The sequence below is a fragment of the Condylura cristata genome, unplaced genomic scaffold (assembly GCF_000260355.1).
Source record: "Condylura cristata isolate star-nosed mole 26May11 unplaced genomic scaffold, ConCri1.0 scaffold00008, whole genome shotgun sequence".
Taxonomy (NCBI): domain Eukaryota; kingdom Metazoa; phylum Chordata; class Mammalia; order Eulipotyphla; family Talpidae; genus Condylura; species Condylura cristata.
Window position 1 is genome coordinate 40,298,109 of NW_004567109.1, and position 21,508 is coordinate 40,319,616.

General features: G+C 33.5%; 1 protein-coding gene across 2 annotated transcripts; it reads right to left on the reverse strand.

The window, feature by feature from the left end:
• Positions 1–540: 540 nt before the first annotated feature.
• Positions 541–19,207, reverse strand: DEPDC1 (DEP domain containing 1). 2 transcript variants are annotated; one of them, XM_004679109.2, is made up of 12 exons: positions 19,160–19,207; positions 15,518–15,783; positions 13,000–13,156; positions 12,516–12,634; positions 11,991–12,121; positions 10,743–10,790; positions 8,179–8,319; positions 6,169–7,011; positions 5,570–5,742; positions 3,157–3,333; positions 1,386–1,571; positions 546–804 (listed from the first exon to the last, which is right to left on the reverse strand). In XM_004679109.2, exons 1-12 carry the CDS (start codon positions 19,205–19,207, stop codon positions 664–666), a joined length of 2,430 nt encoding a protein of 809 aa, XP_004679166.1. In that variant the 3' UTR covers positions 546–663. The 2 variants fall into 2 exon arrangements, with proteins under 2 accessions (XP_004679167.1, XP_004679166.1); XM_004679110.1 differs by lacking the exon at positions 6,169–7,011 and having other exon boundaries at positions 541–804.
• Between the last annotated feature and the right edge of the window lie 2,301 nt (positions 19,208–21,508).

Below are 21,508 nucleotides of genomic sequence, written 5' to 3' on the forward strand. Positions count from 1 at the left end.
CACATAGTAGTTGCTACATAAATATCTTTAGAACACATGATTGCTTTTACTTCTTTTATACCTCTATTTTCTAGTAGACTTATTTACATAATGTAAAAGCTATTTACTCAATACAACAAAGGACTGATATAAATGCAATGTTTAAGGCAAACTGGTCTCTCTCCTTCACTCACACACAGTTTTAAAAACCAAAATATATATATATAAATAGATTAAAAATAGAAAAATATACAAAAGTGCAAAATTTAGCTACTGAGAATTAATTCATAGGGTTTTCAAAAATTACTCATATTCTTAACACTCAAAAAAAAGTAACAGCAAACAACCAGTTCTTTAGCTAATATCCATAACACATATGTATGTAGATAAGTTTGCTTCTTTCAAAAACAGAATTACAGCTAAATCTTGATGTGTAGGTCAATTTTCAAAATTCAAGCAGATAAAATTTTAGCACACACCATGAAAATTTGTCCAGATAGTTGTGTAAAAAACAAAAAATTGCTTCTGGTTAAAACATCTAATAATAACCTAATGTTATGTACCTTCTTATATAATGTATCCTTTTAAGAAAAACCTTATTAATAAATACTCTATTTACTTGTGAGATTCAGATATGGCTTAATTCACCATAGTTCCACAAACATTACATAATTTTTATTTCAGTTAGTATCTTAGACTACGAAACTTTGGTTTCCTTAAAATAAGTATTGGTTGCTTGATTGTAGGTCTGTCACCAAAAAGTGCTGCTTCACTCTCTGTGGTTGGAAATCTTTTCTGATATATCAGAGGATACGCCTTCTGAAACTTAAAACCAAGGTGAGGAATTAGATGGCATTTAACATTATACTAGTTGAAGTCAGCAGTCAATATTTTGTAAGAATTCAGTATCTTTCACAAAGATGTATTATATTAGACACGAGGATTCTTTCACCTTGTCCTGGCTTTTTTCATGTGAAAGGTACAATGTAAGGTTTCTTAAAACCCCAGTTGGCAGTAACATTCCAGCTTTCCTGGTACCAGTTCTCCCTTTCCATTACTCCCTTTTCTGAGCACTCCACACTTAGAATTGGACTTACCAAAACATGTGGCTCTGGGTTTGCAAATAGGGCTAAAAATTCTAATGTTATTATTGATGAGCCACTGAAAGTTATACATTATAATCCAACTTTTATAATTGCTTTCCCAAGCTAACCCAAACTATAATCACAGAAAACACCAAAAACAAAGGAAAGTAGTTATTGTTAATGTTTATTGTTTCAGGATAAAGAGTAAAATCAAGAAGGTGGTTGTACAAAGTCTATCTATTCAATATATAAAATACAGAATATTAAAATAAGAAATTAGATTCTAAATATTAAATAACACAACAGCTAATATTCTCTTACCTGTTTTAGTTTTTTCTTTTTCTCCTTTAGAGGCAAACTCTTATTTTTAATTATATTCTCTAAAAGTTCTGAAATTGCAGCTTGAGAGGTAGAAACTTTTTGTTCATCAAACTCCCGAGCACTGATCTGCTTACAGTATGAGTATGTTGGCAAAGGAGCAATCAGTTCTTCTCCAGGATTTTTAATCTATAGTGAACAAAATGACAATGCAAATCTAAATTCTGGTCAAGTCTCTAGCCTAGCTGGCAAAGCATTTTTCGGATGGAATATGGTATCATTATCTTACTACCAAACATTCAATACATTCAACAAAAAATACAGAAGACTGTATTATGCAGTAGAGTAGTAATAAATCAGTGGTATCTAAATCCAAGTTCTAGCTAGCTTTGTAACCTTCAGAAACCTATTTAATTTCTCTTGGTCAGTTTTCTCTCATCTGTACCATGGGGATTACATGAGATTATATATAAAGGCTGTAGCATACAGTGTGTATTAAGCATTAAGTAGCTATCATTATTTTCATTATTATCATTAACTGTAGATTTTTTTATTACAAAACAGTAATGAAAGAAAAATAGTGGATGGTTTTACTTAGGAGGAATGCAGAGGATCCAAGTAAGGTATCAGGGGAAAAAAGTTAACTATAATAAAGTAAAAATCAAAATCAACAAGCAACTATAAACCAGATATTGTGCATGGGGAGAGAGGAAGGAGTAGGATCAAAACAACACTGGGAAGAGCACAGGGGACTATGGTGATGGTGCATGAGTGAACTGGTGGTGGGACTTATATGGGGACTATAACTGAGATGAGAAAGCATACATTGCACAAAGATGAAGAATGATGTAAAAAAATATAAAATGAAAACAATTAATGTTCTGATGTAGTTAAGCTAATTACCATTTTTGAGGTACAGAGGCGTAATAGTCCATGATACATTGATAAAAGGAAATTGTAAAGGTTAATTGTAATTATAAATCAGGGTGCACACTGGATATATTTTCATTTTTGTTTTAAAGATTTACTTAGTTATACATATAAGAACTGGGGTATAGGCCAGAGATGTTGGAGGGGGAGAGCGGGGGCGGGGGAGCAGAACAGGTAGACTGACTGAAGGGAGCAGTGGGCCAGACAGAAGAGGTTTGCTGTGCCATGTGGGTCAGCTCCCTGGCTGTGACTGAACTCATGCCTCAATGGCTGGTGATAGTTTGATAGCATTGAGACTTAACCTCTGTGCCACTAGGGTGACCATGGATACATTCTGAGTATAATAGACATTTCTTGCAGCTGCTCAGTATTTTTTTTTCTCCTTATAACACTTCCACAGTTCCTTTTCATTCTGCTTCAACTGCCATCCTCACTTTTTAAAAGAACTGATCCTTCCTTAGTCTATGATCCAAATAAGAGTATGGTTCTTCTTCCAACCTACTCACTCTCAGCCACCCAGATATTAGGTCTGTCAGAGTCCATACTAAGAACTTTTCAAATTGGAGGTGGAAGGATAGTTCTTTTTTCTTTTAGGTTGTGAAGTTTAACTCAAGAGGTTTACTCAGTCATATTGTTCTCATATGAAACAGTAAGTTGTCAAAGATAGGACCAACATAGAAATGAAGGATAGAAAAGAGTCTCATTGAGACTTGAGTTCTCAGATTTTGCCTACATTCCTTCAGAGGTTATTTATGTGAGCTGATAAATCTCCCTTTTTTATTAAGGCTGGTTTTATAGGAATTGCCACTTTAATGCAGAAAAATTTTAGCTTTACAGTACATACATGGCCTCTTTTTAAGTATTCAAGATGTTTCTCCACTTCAGACTGTAAGTAAGTGGGTACTTGAAGAATTTCCTGATGATGATCCATTAAGAAAGAAACTAATCTTGCAGCAAGAAGCTCATCAAGATCCACTTCTTCGGCACAGCACAGCACACATCGAGAAAAAGTGTGTATCATCTAGAAGCATATTAAGAGATACCAAACTGATAAATCTCAGGCTTTATATAGATTAGAGTATCAGTAATTTCCAAGTAAGATTATACTCAAATTCTGATAACCAATTTTAGCTTAAAAATGAAGGTGATAAAATGTTATTTTTAAGGTAGAATGTATTTCATTTTATTTTTTTTTTTTTAAAGATTTACTTATTTATACATATGAGAACTGGGGTACAGGAGGCATGGAGGGTGAGAGGATTCACCAGAGACAGAATGGGGAGCAGAACAGCTGGACTGGCTGAAATCTACTGCTGACAGGAGCAGTGGGCAAGACAGGCGAGGTCTGCTGTTCCATATGGGTTACCTCCCTGGCCGGGGATGAACTAGTGGTGCAGTGGTTGCAGATAGCTTCATAGTGCTGTGCTTTAACCCCATGCACCACTAGAGAGGGCCCAAAAGTGTATCATTTTATAAATACATTAAAAGAGTTTTCTTAATATATTTCCAAGGGAATATGAAGGTTTAGTATTTTCTTTAACTTTGTCATTATTTTAACAGTAAACATGACAGGTTCCATTAATACTCTATAAATATGTTGCCTAAAGGCCATTAGAGAATGACTTCTTTATCTCACAAAAACACAAACCAGAAGATCTACATATCAGTGCAGACAATCTTGGAGCCCATTTACTTTTCAAAATTCAGAGCAGTTTTTTAATGCTTATTTCATCAGCTTTGAAAGCAAATACATGTATTTTTCAATTCCTTCATAAGAAATCTTCAAATTCTGAGATAAGTTGTTGCAAAATAATTTATGCATTCATACCATATATAACTGCCCCACCATCATTCTAAAATACTAAAAAAATTCTATTTTAATATTTGGCACCATGCAGGGTAAACAGAAATTATCAAATTTTTCTGCCCTCCTGTCATTAGCATCTATGATCTATACCTGTGGTCTTACACACATGGCTAGTGGAGGCATCTGGAGTGTGGTGTGTGTGTGAATGGGCACACTTTAGCTGTGTCTGAGTATATGGGGGAAGGGTGATAAAGAAGCACAGCAGCAGAGGAGGGGAAACGGCCATGGACTGTGTGCAGAAGAGAGACCAATGAAGAGACCACTGAAGAATGCCAGAAATACTAGAGACAGTGAAGATTTGCAGGGGGCTAGGAGGCCCCCCTGCCTGACCTGTACCTGGTTATCTCACTATAAATGGTGTAGAAAGATCATTAAAAGCCTGAAAAACAAACAAACAGAAAAACACTAAGTGCTCCATGACTTTTTACCGTTCTGCCTGGATCCATAGAGAACCTGCTCTGTACCTTGCTAGCACTATACACCCAATATATGATGAATGTTTTGATTCAAATGAAATTTTTGGTTTATTTCCTCAATTTCGAGCAGGTTTCTTCATCTTCTTCTAAAACCTACTTTTTAAGTTTTAAGTTTTCTTTCTCAATTTTTGTATTGCTCATTTACTCTCAAGGCTTCTACTACGTCTTCAAAATATATGTCCTGAGCTTTCTCATTTTCACATTTCCAACATTTTGTTTTATAAATTTCACCTAGATTTCCTACAACCCCTAAACTCAAAAAGTATAAGGTCAAAATAATCTCCTTTCCATCCATGTCTCTCAAAATATCTCCCCCTACAAACTTCTTTAAGCTTTTAAATGGTGCCATAAATACTCAACAATGATTCTTCCTTGTTACATATAAAGTATGTCATTATTAAAGCCCTATAGTTAATGAATGAAAGAAAATAGCTTAGTTGTAGATTTCATACTATAAGAAGCTTTTGTAAAAAAAAAAGAAAGTATTAGGTACTATTTCAAGTGATCATTTCTAGTCAATAGAAGCAAATAAATGCCTCTACCATTATCATTACACAGGGCCTATGACCCTTCACAGTAGTTTCTCCCAACTACTTGCTCACAATGATGTACTATCCTGATTTACATAATTCGTTATGAAGAGATAAAGGATGAGTGAAAAGTCAAAGTCCTCAGATAAGACAAGATTAAGATGGGGGGGTGTAATAGAAGAGCAAAAAAGGTTAACACATCAACATTCTGATGCTAGGAAAGGTTCGATTTTCAAGAGACTTTCTAATTCATGATGCTAGAATTTCAAGACTACAGTTATAACTGGAGTAGTGAGACTTTAGATTATTTGTTTTGGTTTATTTATTTATGATCTCTTGAAATAGTACAAGGCTGTCTTTCCTTAAGACATCAGTGTAACTCACCAGTGATCTTGTACCCATTGTATCATGAAGTCGGGGCATATCAACATTTTGACTCATTCGAGAAATCATGCGCATTAAAAGTTGAAGTTTTCTACGATTTGGTGGGGGCAGTAACAAACAACATAACTGCAGTGCATCAATGGCAACTCTCTCTAAATGAGGGTGCAGCAAACCTAAAAGGCAAATTAACCCCCACCAAAGAAATCATAAGTGACACACATTATTCATACAACTAGCATATATAGTTATATATAGAAGGCAAAACATTATTTTAGTAATTCTTATAACTGTGAAATTTTCACATTCTTCAAAAGCACTATAAGATTCTCATTTTCTCTATAATCCATTTCTAAATATTAAAATACTTCACTTATTATAAACTGAGTGACTCAGGACAAGTAAAAGTGAAAAAAAAAAGAAATTAAGTGCTTTTAGGGAAGTAGAATAAATCTGGGTCATGCCATGACAGCAGTATTTTACAACAAGAAATTTCATTTTGGAAGAAAAATAAAGCCATTTCAGAGAAGAAAAGCCACATAAGAAAACAGTTAGTCAACATTAAGAGTTAATATTACATGCATCAAAAGCATCAACCTTACTTTGTGTGCCAGTCAACATAGAAGAAGATGGAGGCAAAGAATTTTCTGAAAGTTCTACTGCACTTCTGCAGAGTCTTTTATTGATTGTGGCACTAGACTCTCCGAGTTCACTTTCCATAGCTGTTTGCACACTTGTAATGCCACGTCCAAGATTTGGTTTCATGATAATTTCAGCCACTGGCATATTGATATAGCTATTCTTTCTTGTACTACTTCTTAAAAGTAAACTCTGAGATCTACAAAGTTGTTTTGACTTGCATTTTCCACTATATAACTTTTCTTGTTCTTGAATAGTTAGAGTAGATGTTTTCCTAAAACCAACAGAGACTGGCTTTTCAATGCTTTCCTCTGAATGAAGTTTCATTAGGGATTCCTGTTTGGTTTTAGATTCTGAAAGTTGTTTACTTTGTCCTTCTATGTTTAGAACAGATTGATGGAACATGCTGGAGACCTCTATACTTGAACTCCCTGGCATATCTACAATTCCTTCTAAAGAATAGCACTTTTGTTTGATGTTAGAGGATAGAATATGCATACTACTTAAGCCTATTAAATTATGACAGCTTCCACCCATTACATCATTAGCTCTTCTGTTTTTTAAATTAACTAGCTGTACTCTTTTAGCACATTTTTCTTGAAATCCTTGATCACTTATCTGTAGTTTCTCAGTAGTATCTGATTCTTCTTTGTTTTTGTCTTTATGAAGTAGACTAAGAAGAAGACACTCAGTTGATTTGAAGGAATTCAAACAGTTTAAGTGAAGGATTTCTGAAGACTGTGGATCATCTTGAATTTTATGAATCCCATTGAGTTTATGTGAAACTGTGATGTAGCCACAAACAACTACCAGGAAATGAAATAAAAATTAAGATGCAACTGTATGACAGTAGACAAAAATAAAACAAAAACAATAGTAAAGTTAAAAAAAATAAAGCATACAATAGTATATATTGTTAGTAAAGTACAAATAGCAGTTGCTTAATTCAGAAGCCACTTAAATAGGACACATGCAACATTCAGTCACAAAGCGTAAGAGTTAACTAGAAATTTTCCAACTTGAGATATAAATAACTTAAAATTTACTTTAACAATATAATTAAATGAGCTAAGCCAAATACATTTATAATTATTTGTTCTCAAACTGTAAGCAGAAACCATAACTATGGTAAAATAAAACATGTTGATTTGGTCTTTGCTCCTGGTACCTACCACTTAAAGCCCTTGGAATTTCCTGAATAGAATTCTTGTTTTGTTTGAGCACCCAGAGTTTATGCTACTAAGGTGATTCATGGCTAGCTTTATTTAGAGTTGGAACTCCTGCCCTCCCTCCAAGCCTTCCTGAAGGAGAAAAGGAGGACAGATGGAAATTGAGTTCAATCACCAAAGTTCAATCACCACAGTCATCGATCATGACTGTGTAAAGGAACCTCCATTAAAACTGAAACAAAGCTAACAGGGTTTTCTGGTTGGTGAACCCCACAACACGCTGGGAGGACAATTCTGGAGAAAACAAAGCAGTATTACACAATCCCTATCCCCATAACTTGCCTTACATCTCTTTCTTGACTTATAATAAAGTGGTAATGTAAGTAAAGCACTTAAAGAGGTCTGTGAGTTGTTGCAGTTAATTAATGAATCTGAAAGAGTGCTGTAATTCCAAAATTAGTAGTCAGTCAGGTATAAGTATAAATGGTTTAAGGATTCCATTGGTATGGGCCTGAAGTGAGGATAGTTTTGTGGATTTTACTGTAAATTTGGATATCTAGCATCAAAATTGAATTGACTAACTTTGTCTTTCTTGTTGAGTCTCTGTGTCAGAACTAAACTGAATTGTAGAGCAATCAATTAGTTGAAATGATGTATCTGAGTTATTGAAAACAATACAACAGTAGCGTATCCCTGAGCTCTAAAATAATTTAGAGCCTCCCATCTTCATATTTACTTATACTTTTAAATTACTCAAAAACTTTAACAAATGAATTTAAATAGTAAGTAAAAATTTATACTTACCCAAAATGTTCACAAATAATTCATAATATTCAAAAGTAAGTAGAGGTTCCTGGAGATGTAGAAAATAATCTGCAATAGTTTTAAATACATCTCTTTCAAATCCAACATAAGTTGGGTTATTCAGATCATTATTCCTTGGCCCTAGGAAATACAAAAAAGTAAGCAAAATATGTTTTATTTTAATATAAATTTTGAACATATAAAAAGTTCAAAAGTTCCTGTATTTCATTAAGGAGTTATGTCTTACAGATTTGACAATTCAAAAATTTAAAGGGTTATATCCATCTTATTCTTTGCTATCTTTTTACTAGAAATCATTGCCATCACTAGCATTTTGCTTTATTTTAGTATTTATCTCTGAAAAATTGTATATAAAGCAAAATTTCAAATATATTTTAAAAGTATCAGGGAAATTTATTTTAGTGGGCTACTGCAATTCATTATTATAATTCATTTTATTAGCAAATATAGGATAATCCAAATAATTCTTCCAAACTATCTTTTTTTAAACTTACATTTTGATGACTTAATTTTTGTCATACATGAAACACACCCTTAATGAATTCAACTAACTATCCTTACACTGATATTTAATTAGTTTAATGCTACTGAAATAATAATAATGGCTATCCAATAGTTTTTCTTTCAGAAATAAGACCTGATCACATGTAAGAAATGAGGAAAAATAAACTCAAGAGCAACTTGTCCAAGAAGAATGGGTTCTTGGTAGCAAAGATCGAATGAATTTACAAAGTACAAAGTAAAAGCAAGGACCAGGACCTTGAGATTCAATCACATTTAAAGTATTAGCCAAATATCTATTAAAAATGTTTCTCTGTACAGATCAGAATCCATAGCAGTAGAACTTAGAAATATTTGTTTCTGATTTGCTTACTCAGTTTTCAAACACTGACGGGGGACTTTCCTGGGGCATGATTCTAAAATAAATTAAAAAAGACTTTGAATCTACTAAATCAACTAAATCATAAACCTTGCAAATTTGTCTCCTAGTGAATACAACATGTACTCAGATTTGAGTTACTATGCTACCTATCAAGGTAAAACATTTTTTCTTGCTCAAACTCAACTAATCATTCTTCTCTGTCTTCAGAGAAATTTGTATGGTCACAAAAATATAAGTAAACACATTGAAAAAAGGATTAAAGAAAACAAATCATACATGTATACACATTTACACAACAGCTTAAAAGCTAATAAGGGTTTTCTAAGGGCATGAGAAATATTCTTAGTATGTACAATAAAAATTTGATAACAATTAGTAATAATAATTTGATAATAATTTTACTACAGAAAATACTGGAATTAAAAAGTTTTTAGAAAATATATATGTAAATACATAGCTTCTTATGTATTAGTAGACTGTCTTAGCCTTAGTTTTTCTCTCCTGGAAGAAAAAAATATATGGATAGTATATAGACCCTTCTATATTTGATAGGATTACTGTGGGGGATTAAATAATAGGCGAGAGTCTCAATATGATATATGGCTATAGTTGCTACTAAACTGGCATCTGTCTTTGCTATTAATTAGGTGTAACACATACGAAGAAAAGAAAGGTACAAATCCATACAAAAGATGGAACATCTAAACACTCTTAAAAGTAGTCTTAGCTGAGTTTTTAACCACTAGAAAATATACAAGAAGGGCAGTTAGGAAAAGGTAGAAAGAGAAACTCAAAAATCTTAAACCTATGGTCTAATACTTTACCTCAATTTGATTAATAAAATGGTTCACATTACTTATTTTATTGTTAGTTATTCTGTTATTTTGTCATATTGACACCCAGTGGACAACCAGGGAACATATACTTACAGTGAACATTAATAAAATACTAATTTTGTAAAAACTGGAAAAATGCTTTTGCAACAAAATCAGTAAATGTAACTTAATTTTTGATGATTTTAGCAGTATACAGCTCTATACACTTTTTAAAATTAGGGTTTTTAATTTCAATCACAGTCTTAAATTATAAAAATCAATTAAAACTGATTACTATGGAAGAACCTTGATGAATAAAATGTTATATAAATACTTTTGCAATTCAGTGATAGATGTTTTTTTCATAACCAGGAAACTCCAAATAATAGATCTTATGGAGTAGAAACAAGTCATAAGCACCCGAATCATGAAGCTATACACAAAGTCAAGATTGATATGGACTTTTGAGACTTTATTTCTAATTAGACCTTTTTCACATATAAGTAGCTATTTCCTTAAAAGTAGCTACTTGAAGTCTCTGTAACTCACTGAGGCACGTTGTGTAGATTATGCCTAAAAATCTTTTGCGATCTTCTAACCTACAATTCTATGATTTATGTGAATGGTGTTACAAGTGGTGGGCTTGAATTATAAAATCATCTTTTGTATAGCAAAAAGTTAAGACTCTTAACAAGGAAATGTAAAACATTATATTGTATTTCACTTAAACATTAAACATCAAGAGAAATAATGAATTTTAATCAATACTACAAAGTTATTTTAAATTTTTCTTAGTGCTTGTTACACTATAAACAAAATACATACAGACATTTTTGTTAACTTACAATTTGCTAGGCACTTCATAGCAGATAATACCCAGTGAGGAAGGTCATCTATACACAAAAAAACAATATTATTTAGCAAATCATACAATTGTTATAATAGTAGATTTAAAACCTCATAGTTATTCAGTATTTTAAAATACAAATTTAAAATATATAGGTATATTGAGTTTGACTCTTTCCACAATACATAAAACAATTAGCCACTCCCAATCAGAAATTCATTATATTTTGGGGGGAGGGGTGTTTAGAAATAAATTAGCAGTGATCTTTACTACCTATCTTTTCTTCATTCCATTATCTGTTTTAACAATAGATATGGTATTTGACTATAAAGGTATTTTCAAAGCATCTTAAAAATTTACATTAGTGTTAATTTTAAAAATGAAAATTAACACTAGTGTATCAATTTTAACATTCTAAAATCTTTTAAGTGTCACAGAAATGTGATATGCTTCATAAAATCTTGCAGATTTTTGACACAAACACAAAACACATATACTCAATTTGAAAGTTTATAGTTATAAAGGATAGAAAGTCTGACTGAGACTGTTAAGTATGTTACTGATATTTTAGATAATGAAAAACAGGACTGGTTACAGCTATATGGTGATAAAACTTTTAAGTTTTAGAATTAACATTTTAAATAGATCTACTGTAATTTAGTTTTGTAATGTAAGTTTAACCATCATATCTCATATAACAAATCATTATATAAATACGATTTTTCTCATATTACAAATCATTACATAAATATCAATCTCATATTATAAATATAAATATGTCTTTATAAATATGTATAGTCAGGGTTCTTCAGAATAATGGTATTGAGAGTTTGGTCTATTTTATGGGCTTTACATATATACCTTGACTACTGTAAATTTGTAGATAACTACTCCATGAAGGCAAAGACCACTCTTTCTTGTTTATTATTAAATCTTTAGCATAATACTGTAGGCCCTCTAAAAAAATGTGGTTAATCAATAGTTTTTAAATTTTATTTTTATAACTTTTGATGTTGGATCCTACCTTAAAAAATACATTAGTAAATCAACCTTAGGAGCTAAGATAATAGTATGAATTTTAACTTAAAAAATTATTAATAAATGATCTGTGATAAAACAACTGTTTCCCTCTTACTCCCTCAATTACTGTATTTTCTACATTTTGGTGTCTCTGCACCCTCTCTATAGCTGTGACTTTTGTCAGCAAATTTAAAAAGATTCCAACCTCCTTTTTATTAATACCTACCTGATTTGTCTTGTAGTATAACTATTCCATGTTTACTTGTATTGGTCATGTTGTACATTACATATTGAGGAATTACTTGTTTTGGATTTATGACTTCATCCAGTGATGACACACCTAAAATGGTTTGTAGGCTAAACAGAAGAAAAAATACAACCTTTTTTTCTCTATGAGTACAACAGAATATAAATATGAAAGAGTACATGCTTGACAAAAAAGTTTTGGTTTTTCCGTAAACCAAACTTCGAAAGTTTAGGTTTAATATCTACTTTCAAATAAATTTATAATAATAACTTTCAAAGGATTCAATTGTAACTAGTGTTACAACTTTGATTCAAAAAAATAGGAAATTATACTGAATATACACTATTTTCTAATGTGCTAGAACCATAGCAAAAATATTTTTTAAGAATAAAGCTGGTTTAAATTCTGGGCTATGAGAATGAATCTTATATTTTTCTTTTACATATTTTGATGGGAATATCAAATGAACATTCTAAACAACTCAAGAACTTGTTTATAGCTTACTAGGTCAGAATAATATATCTCCAAACTTCTTCAACATCTTCCTGGCTTATTTTTCTATTATCAACTGAGTTTTCTTGATCTTCATTAATTATTTCACAGTTCATTTTTTCTGTATTTTCCTGAAAAAATAATTTTTTTTAGTTTACGTTGTTCACTCGAAAAAAGGAAATAGTGAACTGATACAATTCCTAATATTAGTATCAGTCCACTGTATAGTTATACAGTGTCACCTGAAGAAATAGTGAAACATGGCAATAGCTTTTGGTTTTGCACTTGTTACCACCATCAAATCAACTTAAAACAAAATCTGCTTAAATTATACAAATGTCCCATGTATTTCTCACTATGATTTTTCATTGCTTTAGTGGGTTCAACCAAACTTCAGTATTGGCTTCAAATATGAAAGGATCATTTACTACTATTCATGGTTCTCTCAGTACATAGAAACTGAATTAAAAGGTGATTGATAAAAGGATATTTTTACCTGAGAGGAATGTAATCCATGCTTCTTAGGAGTTCTACGAGACAAGTTTCGTAATTTAAAAATAGTATCCCTATCTCTAGAAAAGTTCTCTATGCTGCTTTTTCGCAATTCTGGATGCCTTCGTGGAAGAGCTTTCAGTGGAGAATTTGTAGGAAATCTGGTTCAAAAATAACATGTGATTAAATGTGAAATCAAAAACAAACTTCTCGTATCCTTTTTCTTAAAAATAAACACAAATAACTGGATTTATTTATATTATTAAGGAATCAAGATTCTACATACTGATTTTCCCGTTAAAACTTTCAAAACACATTTGATAGCTTCCTGTTTTCTTTAGTATAACATACATATCTTATTTCTGTATAATTTAGGATTATTAGGGTTAATCCTGTTGGGTAGTTAATGATTCCAGTATGACAATGTTCAAAATTCCTTTGAAAAATTACATAATTAATATATATTAAATGCCTTCAACTGTAATTTTTCTAATATCCACAATTTGTTCTGTTGTCGCTTTTGGTTATGCTTTCCTCTCCACTTTAATATAAAATATTTCAAAGATATAAATAGGTACAGAAATATAAAACAACACCCATGTATTTAACAATCAATGCTATTTTTAACATTTTGCCAAAAGATTTCATTATTTTTTTTTCTTTAAATGAAAGAAAATCATTTGCCTATTTCTTTCTCTCTTCCTAAGGAAACTCAATAACCTAATGTATTTTCTTCATTCATTTCATGTTTTTATTATTTGTTTTTATATTATGCAAAAACAATAACTAATTTGGTGTTTTTTCACCAAGATCAATTTTTAGTGACCTCAGCTCTTTCTTATTCTACTGTATTAAAAATATTTTCTTGTATTCTCTCATATAAGTATTTTCATATTTAATATACATATAACTTATAGCAACTATAGATGGGTTTAATTGTTTTCCCAGTACTTAATTGCTTTAATTTAAGCCTAGATATCAGGTAAGACAATTTTTGTTTCCTCTTTGTTCTTCAAATTGTCCTGAACCTTACAATACCTATTGAAGTTTAGAATGTTAACTTCTAAAAAAAATATAAAGGGATTCTGAATAAAAATGTACTGAATTTATATATAAATCTGGGAAGATGTTATTTATGGTATTAAGTCTCATTCATGAATAGATTATCATTTTCCTTTCATTATCATCAGTACAATTTTATAATTTTTTCCAATAAGGTCTTACACATTTTTGGCAAGCTTTATTTCTAAAGTTTTTTGAATTTTACTATCATAGCAGCAGAGACCAGCTGAAGAGTTATGCAGAATCCCAGGTAAGAGAGAATGGTTTAACAAAAAGAATATTCATAATGGGCAGAGAAATGGATAGATAAGGTAACGATTTGGCAGTACAGCAAACATGGATTGATGATGAAATCACATTTAATGAGAAGGGAAAGAATCTGTGCAAGAAAGGGAAGACAGTGCTATTAATTCAGACTGGATAGATTTTTTTTAACATGTTATGAAGTACCTACTAGACAAAAAATGGTTCTAAAGCTCAAGAGAAATTTTTGATTTGGAGGTTGGAAAGGTAGGTAAATACATGGCATGAGATTGTCCGGGAGTGAGGTCAAATGGAGACAAGTCTGGGATCTTGAGGACCAGTAATCAAAGGATGAACAACAGGAGGCAACAAAGGTAACTGAGGAGTAATTATGTGAGTAGTTGTAGTGCATTATGCATAATGAACTATTTATATGGTTGGTGTTACAGTTTTCCTGTAGAAATCACTTTTGATACAAAAGCAAGAATCAAAGTCTAAGATACAGCAATTGAAAAGTACTAATTTTGTAGAGGAAAAAATGCTTGGTATTAGAATCCAAGGACCTAACTTAATGGAAATTTAAGAGAAAAATAAACTATGACAGAGATAGGCCTCACAGAGGAAGCTGTAACAGAGGGATGAGAAAAAAAATACATGTACTAGTTTGACAAATGTGTGGTGTTTCAAGGTAGAAGAACGTTTCAGACAGAATGAAAAAGTTGTTAAAACATGAGCTCAGCTTTTACATATGTAAAAAAAATTAATACCTGCCTATTTTACAAGATAAAATAAGAAAATATGGAAATCATTGAATTGACTTTGATACATGATTAATGCCTAATACTCACTTTAACCTGTGGTATATTTCTTCTGTTATTTTATAAAGTTGATGTTATCTATCATATCACATGAATTATTAAGACTGTTTAGCATTGCATAATTCTCATGGACCTGTAAGAATTTGTATGTAATTATTACATTTATGAAACCAAAGTTAATTTTTCTTTAAAATGTCAGAATATGCAGAAGTGAGATTTCACTTTTCTCAGTTTCCTATTTTATTATATATATCACCTAACATTTAAGACTTTTGAATTATATAGCAATTTAACCTCTAAATGGTTTTATTTGGGCTAAGAGCAGTAGTAGTTTCTAAAGAAGCTATTTAACTTTAGTATTAAATAATTCAGTTTTCCAGTCATTTATCTGTTCAGTACCTGAATAGCTGGCTGTTGTCATCAAGGTTTTCTGATCCCCATTTGCCTTTGATATCTTCAATTACATGATTCTTGAGAAATTTTCTCAATAGTTGGATAGTCTGCTGCCTTGTAACTTCAGGACCAAAATTGCTATTGTTTCTTAACAGGTCATAAAGCCAATCCACTGCTTCTCCTGCTGTAAAACAATTGCCATATTTTTTAAAGTGTTGCCTGTGTTTTCTTAACGGCATCCCTGCTCGAAAAGATGTGGTAACTTCATTCCACTGCAAAAAAAGACGGAAAAAACAAACAAACAAAAATCTCTTACTGATTTGAAATGACTAGAAAAGTAAATTCTTTCATTCATATCTGATTACATCATAAACTTCATGAAGAAATCATTTATATACTAGAAAATTTGATCTCATTAATTTCTTTTGTTTATTCTAGTGTTGATAGTATTTTGTATGATAGTTCTTTTTCATTAAAAGCATTTCATTTGTTGGAAACCAAGGAATAATAGAGAACTAGTGTGATAGGAACTTTGGGACACAGCAGTCATGGAGCAGGTTTGCAAGGCAAGACTCTTCTCCTTGAACTTCTAGAAGTTCTTGTGCCATTTATTGAAAGCATACAGGCTAGTAAAAACTGATCATAGAACAATGGTATGAAGAATAAAGTCTGGAGGGTGGGGTAGGAATGGGGGACAGAGTTTCACAAGGGACAAGAAAGGGGACATTGTGACCATACATTAAGAGTCATTTGTATCAGAAAGTATTTGATGTTTTCACAGGCAGAGTTATCTCAAGCCCACCATGGAGAAAATCATCTAATCAGGTCAACAGTGGCCTAAGTGATTCTGGCCCTGCATTATGATCTGTGTTATACTCTGTATGTAGGTAGTCAGGGAATTCTCTGCTATGATTTGTAGATAGCAAATAGGTCACAGTTGCCCATGAGTGGCCAGTTAGTAGCCAGCTCATAGAAACCTACAGAGAACTACAATGAACCTTCCTTTATTCCTCAACAGAAAAAGTATTATTTAATCCTGCTTATTTTCCCCTGAATTATTAATAATATACTGGTAGCATTTGTATCAGGTACTGTACTTTACATTTTCATTTAATTCTTGTAATAGTACCAATATTATCCTATTTTCAGATAAGGAAATAAAGCCCAGAAAAATTGAATAATTTGACCAGGAACACACAGTTAAGTGAGGAGTCCAGGTATTAAAAACCCAGGTTTGACTGATTTCACAAACTACATTCTAGAGCTATGTAATGCTGGCCATACAAAATTCACAACACATAGTAGATTTATTGGTATATCTTTCACATGAAAGTAGATTATGTTTGCTAAGTTGCTAAGGTACTTATGTTTGCTAAGTATCTTATATGAAGATTCCTATATTGAACATAAACAGAGTAAATCAGTAAATTTAAGTCCATTTTGTCTTTACTTAGAAATTGTGATAAATTTACATTAAAAGTATTTATATTTCCAAATTGTCCTTCAAATCTCCTAAACTTTTGATTTGTGACAGATCCAATATTGAAGCATAAGGGTGATGATGCTGTAGACATATCACTTTTGAATCAAAGTCCCATGTTAGAGATCAAGAGAGCTGACTTGTAACTCCAGCTATGCCAATATAAGCTAGTATCACTCATCTAACCTATGTGACCCTAATACCACAATGCAAAATTTAAGGACTGAAAACAACTCTACATTATTTCTTCAGCATTAAGTGAAAATGACAGAAGGGCTCCTTGCCTTTAAGTAGATAATCAAATAGCCTTTCTGAGATGTCATTTATTATTTTGAGAGTGGGTTCTGGAGATTACTAGGATTTCTCAACACCAGTTTTATCACTTATTGTTTATGACTGGTTGGACTTGAATTAATTTAGCCAAACTATTGATCTATGCCTCAATATTCTTCTCCATAAAATGGGTGCAATATTGCCTACCTAATGTACTTGGTGTAGTGTTAAAATGAATTGATATGTTCTAGTAGTGTCTTGCAATTTTTTAATCTATTGAATTTTAAAACGTGACAGGACTACCTGACCTAAGGTTACTTTCAGCCCTAAATTTTACCCTTATACAGATAAATTTTTAAAAAAGATTTATTTATTTATGTATACAAGAACAGGGATATCGGCCAAAAGTGCTGGGGGTGAGAGGACTCACCAGAGACAGAGTGGGGAACAGAACAGGCAGATTGACTGAAACACACTGCTGAGGGGAGCAGCAGGTGAGACAGGAGAGGTCTGCTGCACCAGGTGGGTCACCTCCCTGGCTTGGATGTGGTATATATATATATATATATACCCAATGGAATGTTACTCAGCAATCAAAAAAGATAAACTCATACAATTTGCAGCAACATGGATGGAGCTGGAAGGGCTCATGCTTTGTGAAATAAGCCAGAAAGAAAAAGAAAAATACCAGATGGCTTCACTTTTTTTTTTTTAAATAATATAATAGTTTATTTTGACATCATTCTGTGCCTTTTTCCATCTCAGTTGTAATCCCTGTGGGCTTCCCATCAACAAAGTCCAGTGCATTTCCCCCCTCCCACCCATTTCTGATCCTATACTCTTACTCCACCCCCTTAAAATGTCTATGATATATAGTTCACTATTATTTTCTCCCCATGTCCTTTATACTCTTGCTATGAGTGAAACCCAGATGGCTTCACTTTTATGAGGAATGTAGAAGATCCAAATATGGGATCAGGAAAAGAAATGATTATAATAAAGTAAAAATCAAAAACAAGGAACTATAAATCAGAGACTTTCTGGGGGAGAGAAGTAGGATCACAACAAAAGTGGAAAGAGCACAAGGGACTATGGTGATGGTACACACCTAAATTGGTGGTAGGAATTTCACGGGGACTATAATTGAAATGAGAAAGCATACATTGTAAAAAATGAAGGATGATGTTAAAAAAAAGGATTCACTACTAGGAAGATATAAGGTTCTTAAGCAGTCATTTATCCTCAGGTCATCTTTTTATATATGAATTTCAAAATACTGAATATTATATGAAAGATCATTCATATGATCAATGAAATTTCCTTGAGTAAAAAGTAAATTTGAACATAATTACAAAAGAAAATAAAATCTGGATTTAAGTTGTAGACTAATCAGTTGTCACGAAGGGCTATTCAACTGATATATCTGCATTAAATTCTATGAACCCAGCAAAAGGAATTTATCATACTCAAGCTTGCCTCCTATCTGACCCTAGAGAACACTGGAACTCATTCTAAATTCTCGAATCCTGATGGGGGCAGTGATGGGATAATCGTGGAATATCTTACGGCATCCCAGGGGTCGCAGACACCACCTGACACAGGGGGTCGCCGAACTAGGAAAGAATATGCCAAGCGACAGTATGAAGGAGGCCTTCCAACGGCTTTCCCTTTGGACCTAACTGCCTCGTGACTAGGGTGCAAAGGCCAAGACCCTCCAAGGAAAGCGAGAGACGTGGCCTACCAGGGGGCCCGAGGCGGGTGACCCTCACTCTACAGTGGCCGCAGGGCTCTAGAATACACCTCCACCCCCCCACCGCTACCCCCGCTCTCGGTGAAACTACGAACGTTCTCACGTTCTCCCCGGCTGCCCAGTCTCGCGTTCCGCGCCGTCTTACCAGCCTGGTTGCCCGGTAAGGCCCAGGAGGCACACTCCGATTCTCCATTCCTCCCACCAAGCTCGAGGTCCGTCAATACCCCGTACTCAGCATGGCGGCAGAAGGAAAAGCCGGGAGGACGACCCCGTCAGCGACGCACAGCACAAAAGTCGACCCCGCCACCGATTTGAATACGCAGAAGGCGGCGCTGATTGGCCGTTCTCTGGATCACGTGACGCCTCGCCTGGTCCCAGCAGCGCGAGGGTGGGCGGGGCGCCTCTCCAGGCGCTAGCGCGAAGTGCCGGGTGGCTGGTACCTGCTGGCCTGCAGGGCTCGCGTGTAGGGCGTGCTGGGAGCCTCACCGGGTTCTCTGGAGCTGCTTCTCCCTCTTGTGGTCGTTGGCGAGGCGGAGTCATGTTTCCGAAACACTGCGAACGGGTGAGGCGGCTTAGTCCCTGACCTAATTGTTTTGAGCCCAGCGTTTTCACATTTGAAATGAAAACCAATAAATAAACGTCGTCCGCCCACTCCCCAGTCTTTTTGGCCTGAGGCTTTCCCCTGGAGTAGCTTTAATTTGATTTGCTCCTACGATTGGCTTTCAAAAAATCTCACTGGGTGAATGTGCAGTGCTGTCACCTTGGTGCTTCTTAGCAGGATTCCTTTCTCCCCAGTGCAAACACATAGGGTACTCACCCAATCTAGTAATAAATGGAGCACCAGTAGATAAGCACATACATTGAGGAGCTTAGGAAAAGTGTGTAAAACTTGCCAAATTGCTTCCCTTAAGATGACCTTACCATTGTACCTTTGTAAGAATCTTGGCTATGTTTATCATGCTTATAACTTAGAAATTTGATACGGATTTTGGAAAATGAGCCGCAGGTGGCATTTTGCAAATGAAATCACTAAAATAAGCTTTCATTACCTGTCTAAACTTATTCAACGGTAGGAATTCCTCAACACAATAGATTAAGAGGTTGCTTGAATGGGTTGAAGTGGAAGAATTAATTTGGAAGTTAAACAGCAATTGGTTAAGGATAGGACTTAGTGAAAAGGAAAGCTATAGGAAGATATTCTAGAGAGGAGTCATATCATGGTTGATATCTCTACTATTGGATAGAAGATAATTTAGATGGAGACATCTGTTTTCTGAGAAAGACTGGTGTATAGGAATTTTGAAAAGGCAAATGGCAAAGAGGAACAATCAGCTCAATTTTGCATTTGTGGTAAGTGTAACTAGAGTGACAGATACTACAAAATAATGTTAACCATACATTTTCCACACATTGTCCTAGGATAATCTTTTTCTCTTAAGGTCTATGTCCCTTCAGAATGAAGTGATGATGAGAATGTGGAAACCAAAATGTATTTTACATTTTGCCTAATTTTAAGTTGGAAATTAACCCCTAAACTGCTTTTGAACTGAGTAACTATAGCTTAATATTACCTGTCAGGGGACAACTATTAATGCCACAACATTAATTTAAAATTATAAAGTATCACCTGAAACATTTTAAACAGTAACAGTAAAAGAATGGTTGGAGAGGGTCTAAGAAGGCATGTAGCAAGATGACTGTGTCACATCTTGAGAAAGTTTCTGAGACTGGTTTTAGATCTTCCAATATGTCAATGGACTTGCACTGCATCATCCACTTTCACGTTGACAATTTCTTTAGAAAAATATCTGAAAACCCAGGTTACTGTCAGTGTAGGTGGTTTAGATTCCTTTTAGGTAACTTACATGCCTCTGATCTTAATAGCTGGTTATTGATGTTAGTTTGATTCTTATAAGTCATTTTATTTCTTTGTTGTTTTTGGGAGCCACCTCATAATCTCCATCCCCCTAGATCATAATTTCTGAGGTTGGTTACAAGCAATTTGTATCGGGGTCACTTGGGATGCCTGCTAAGATGCTGATTCTTTGGATTCCACAACAATTTGGGAGGAGGGCTTAGGAAAAGTTGTATAAAACTTGCCATATTGTTTCCCTTAAGATAATCTTACCACTGTACCTTTTGTAAGAATCTTGGCTATATTTATCATGTTTATAGCTTGAAAATTTGATAGGAGTTTGGAAAATCTGTTACTGACTGAGATGAGTTCCAGTAAAGAGCATGTAACTACGTAAATATTACATCACTACATTTTACTTCTTAATCATTTTTTTTCAAGGTTCCTATATGTCTCATAGTATGAACACATCTGCTAGTTTAGGGCTAGAAGTATAATTTATATTTATTGTTGGTCTGGCAATTGATTTTCAGATCTAGGAGTAGCATACTGTTATGCCCAGATTTGAGTTTCCCAAAGAGCACCAAAAAGCAGATTCCAACACAGAGCACATGAGGGTCTTTATTGCAAGCTTGAGCC

What these genes read in the sequence shown, in the direction of transcription:
- DEPDC1 (XM_004679109.2), bottom strand. Translation starts at nt 19,207, where the DNA reads ATGGAGAATCGGAGTGTGCCTCCTGGGCCTTACCGGGCAACCAGGCTG. An exon ending in GACAACAGCCAGCTATTCAG is followed by an intron (nt 13,157 to 15,517) that starts GTACTGAACAGA and finishes TTTTTGAACCAG; the next exon opens with ATTTCCTACAAATTCTCCAC. An exon ending in AAAAGAAAAAACTAAAACAG is followed by an intron (nt 805 to 1,385) that starts GTAAGAGAATAT and finishes CTTGGTTTTAAG; the next exon opens with TTTCAGAAGGCGTATCCTCT.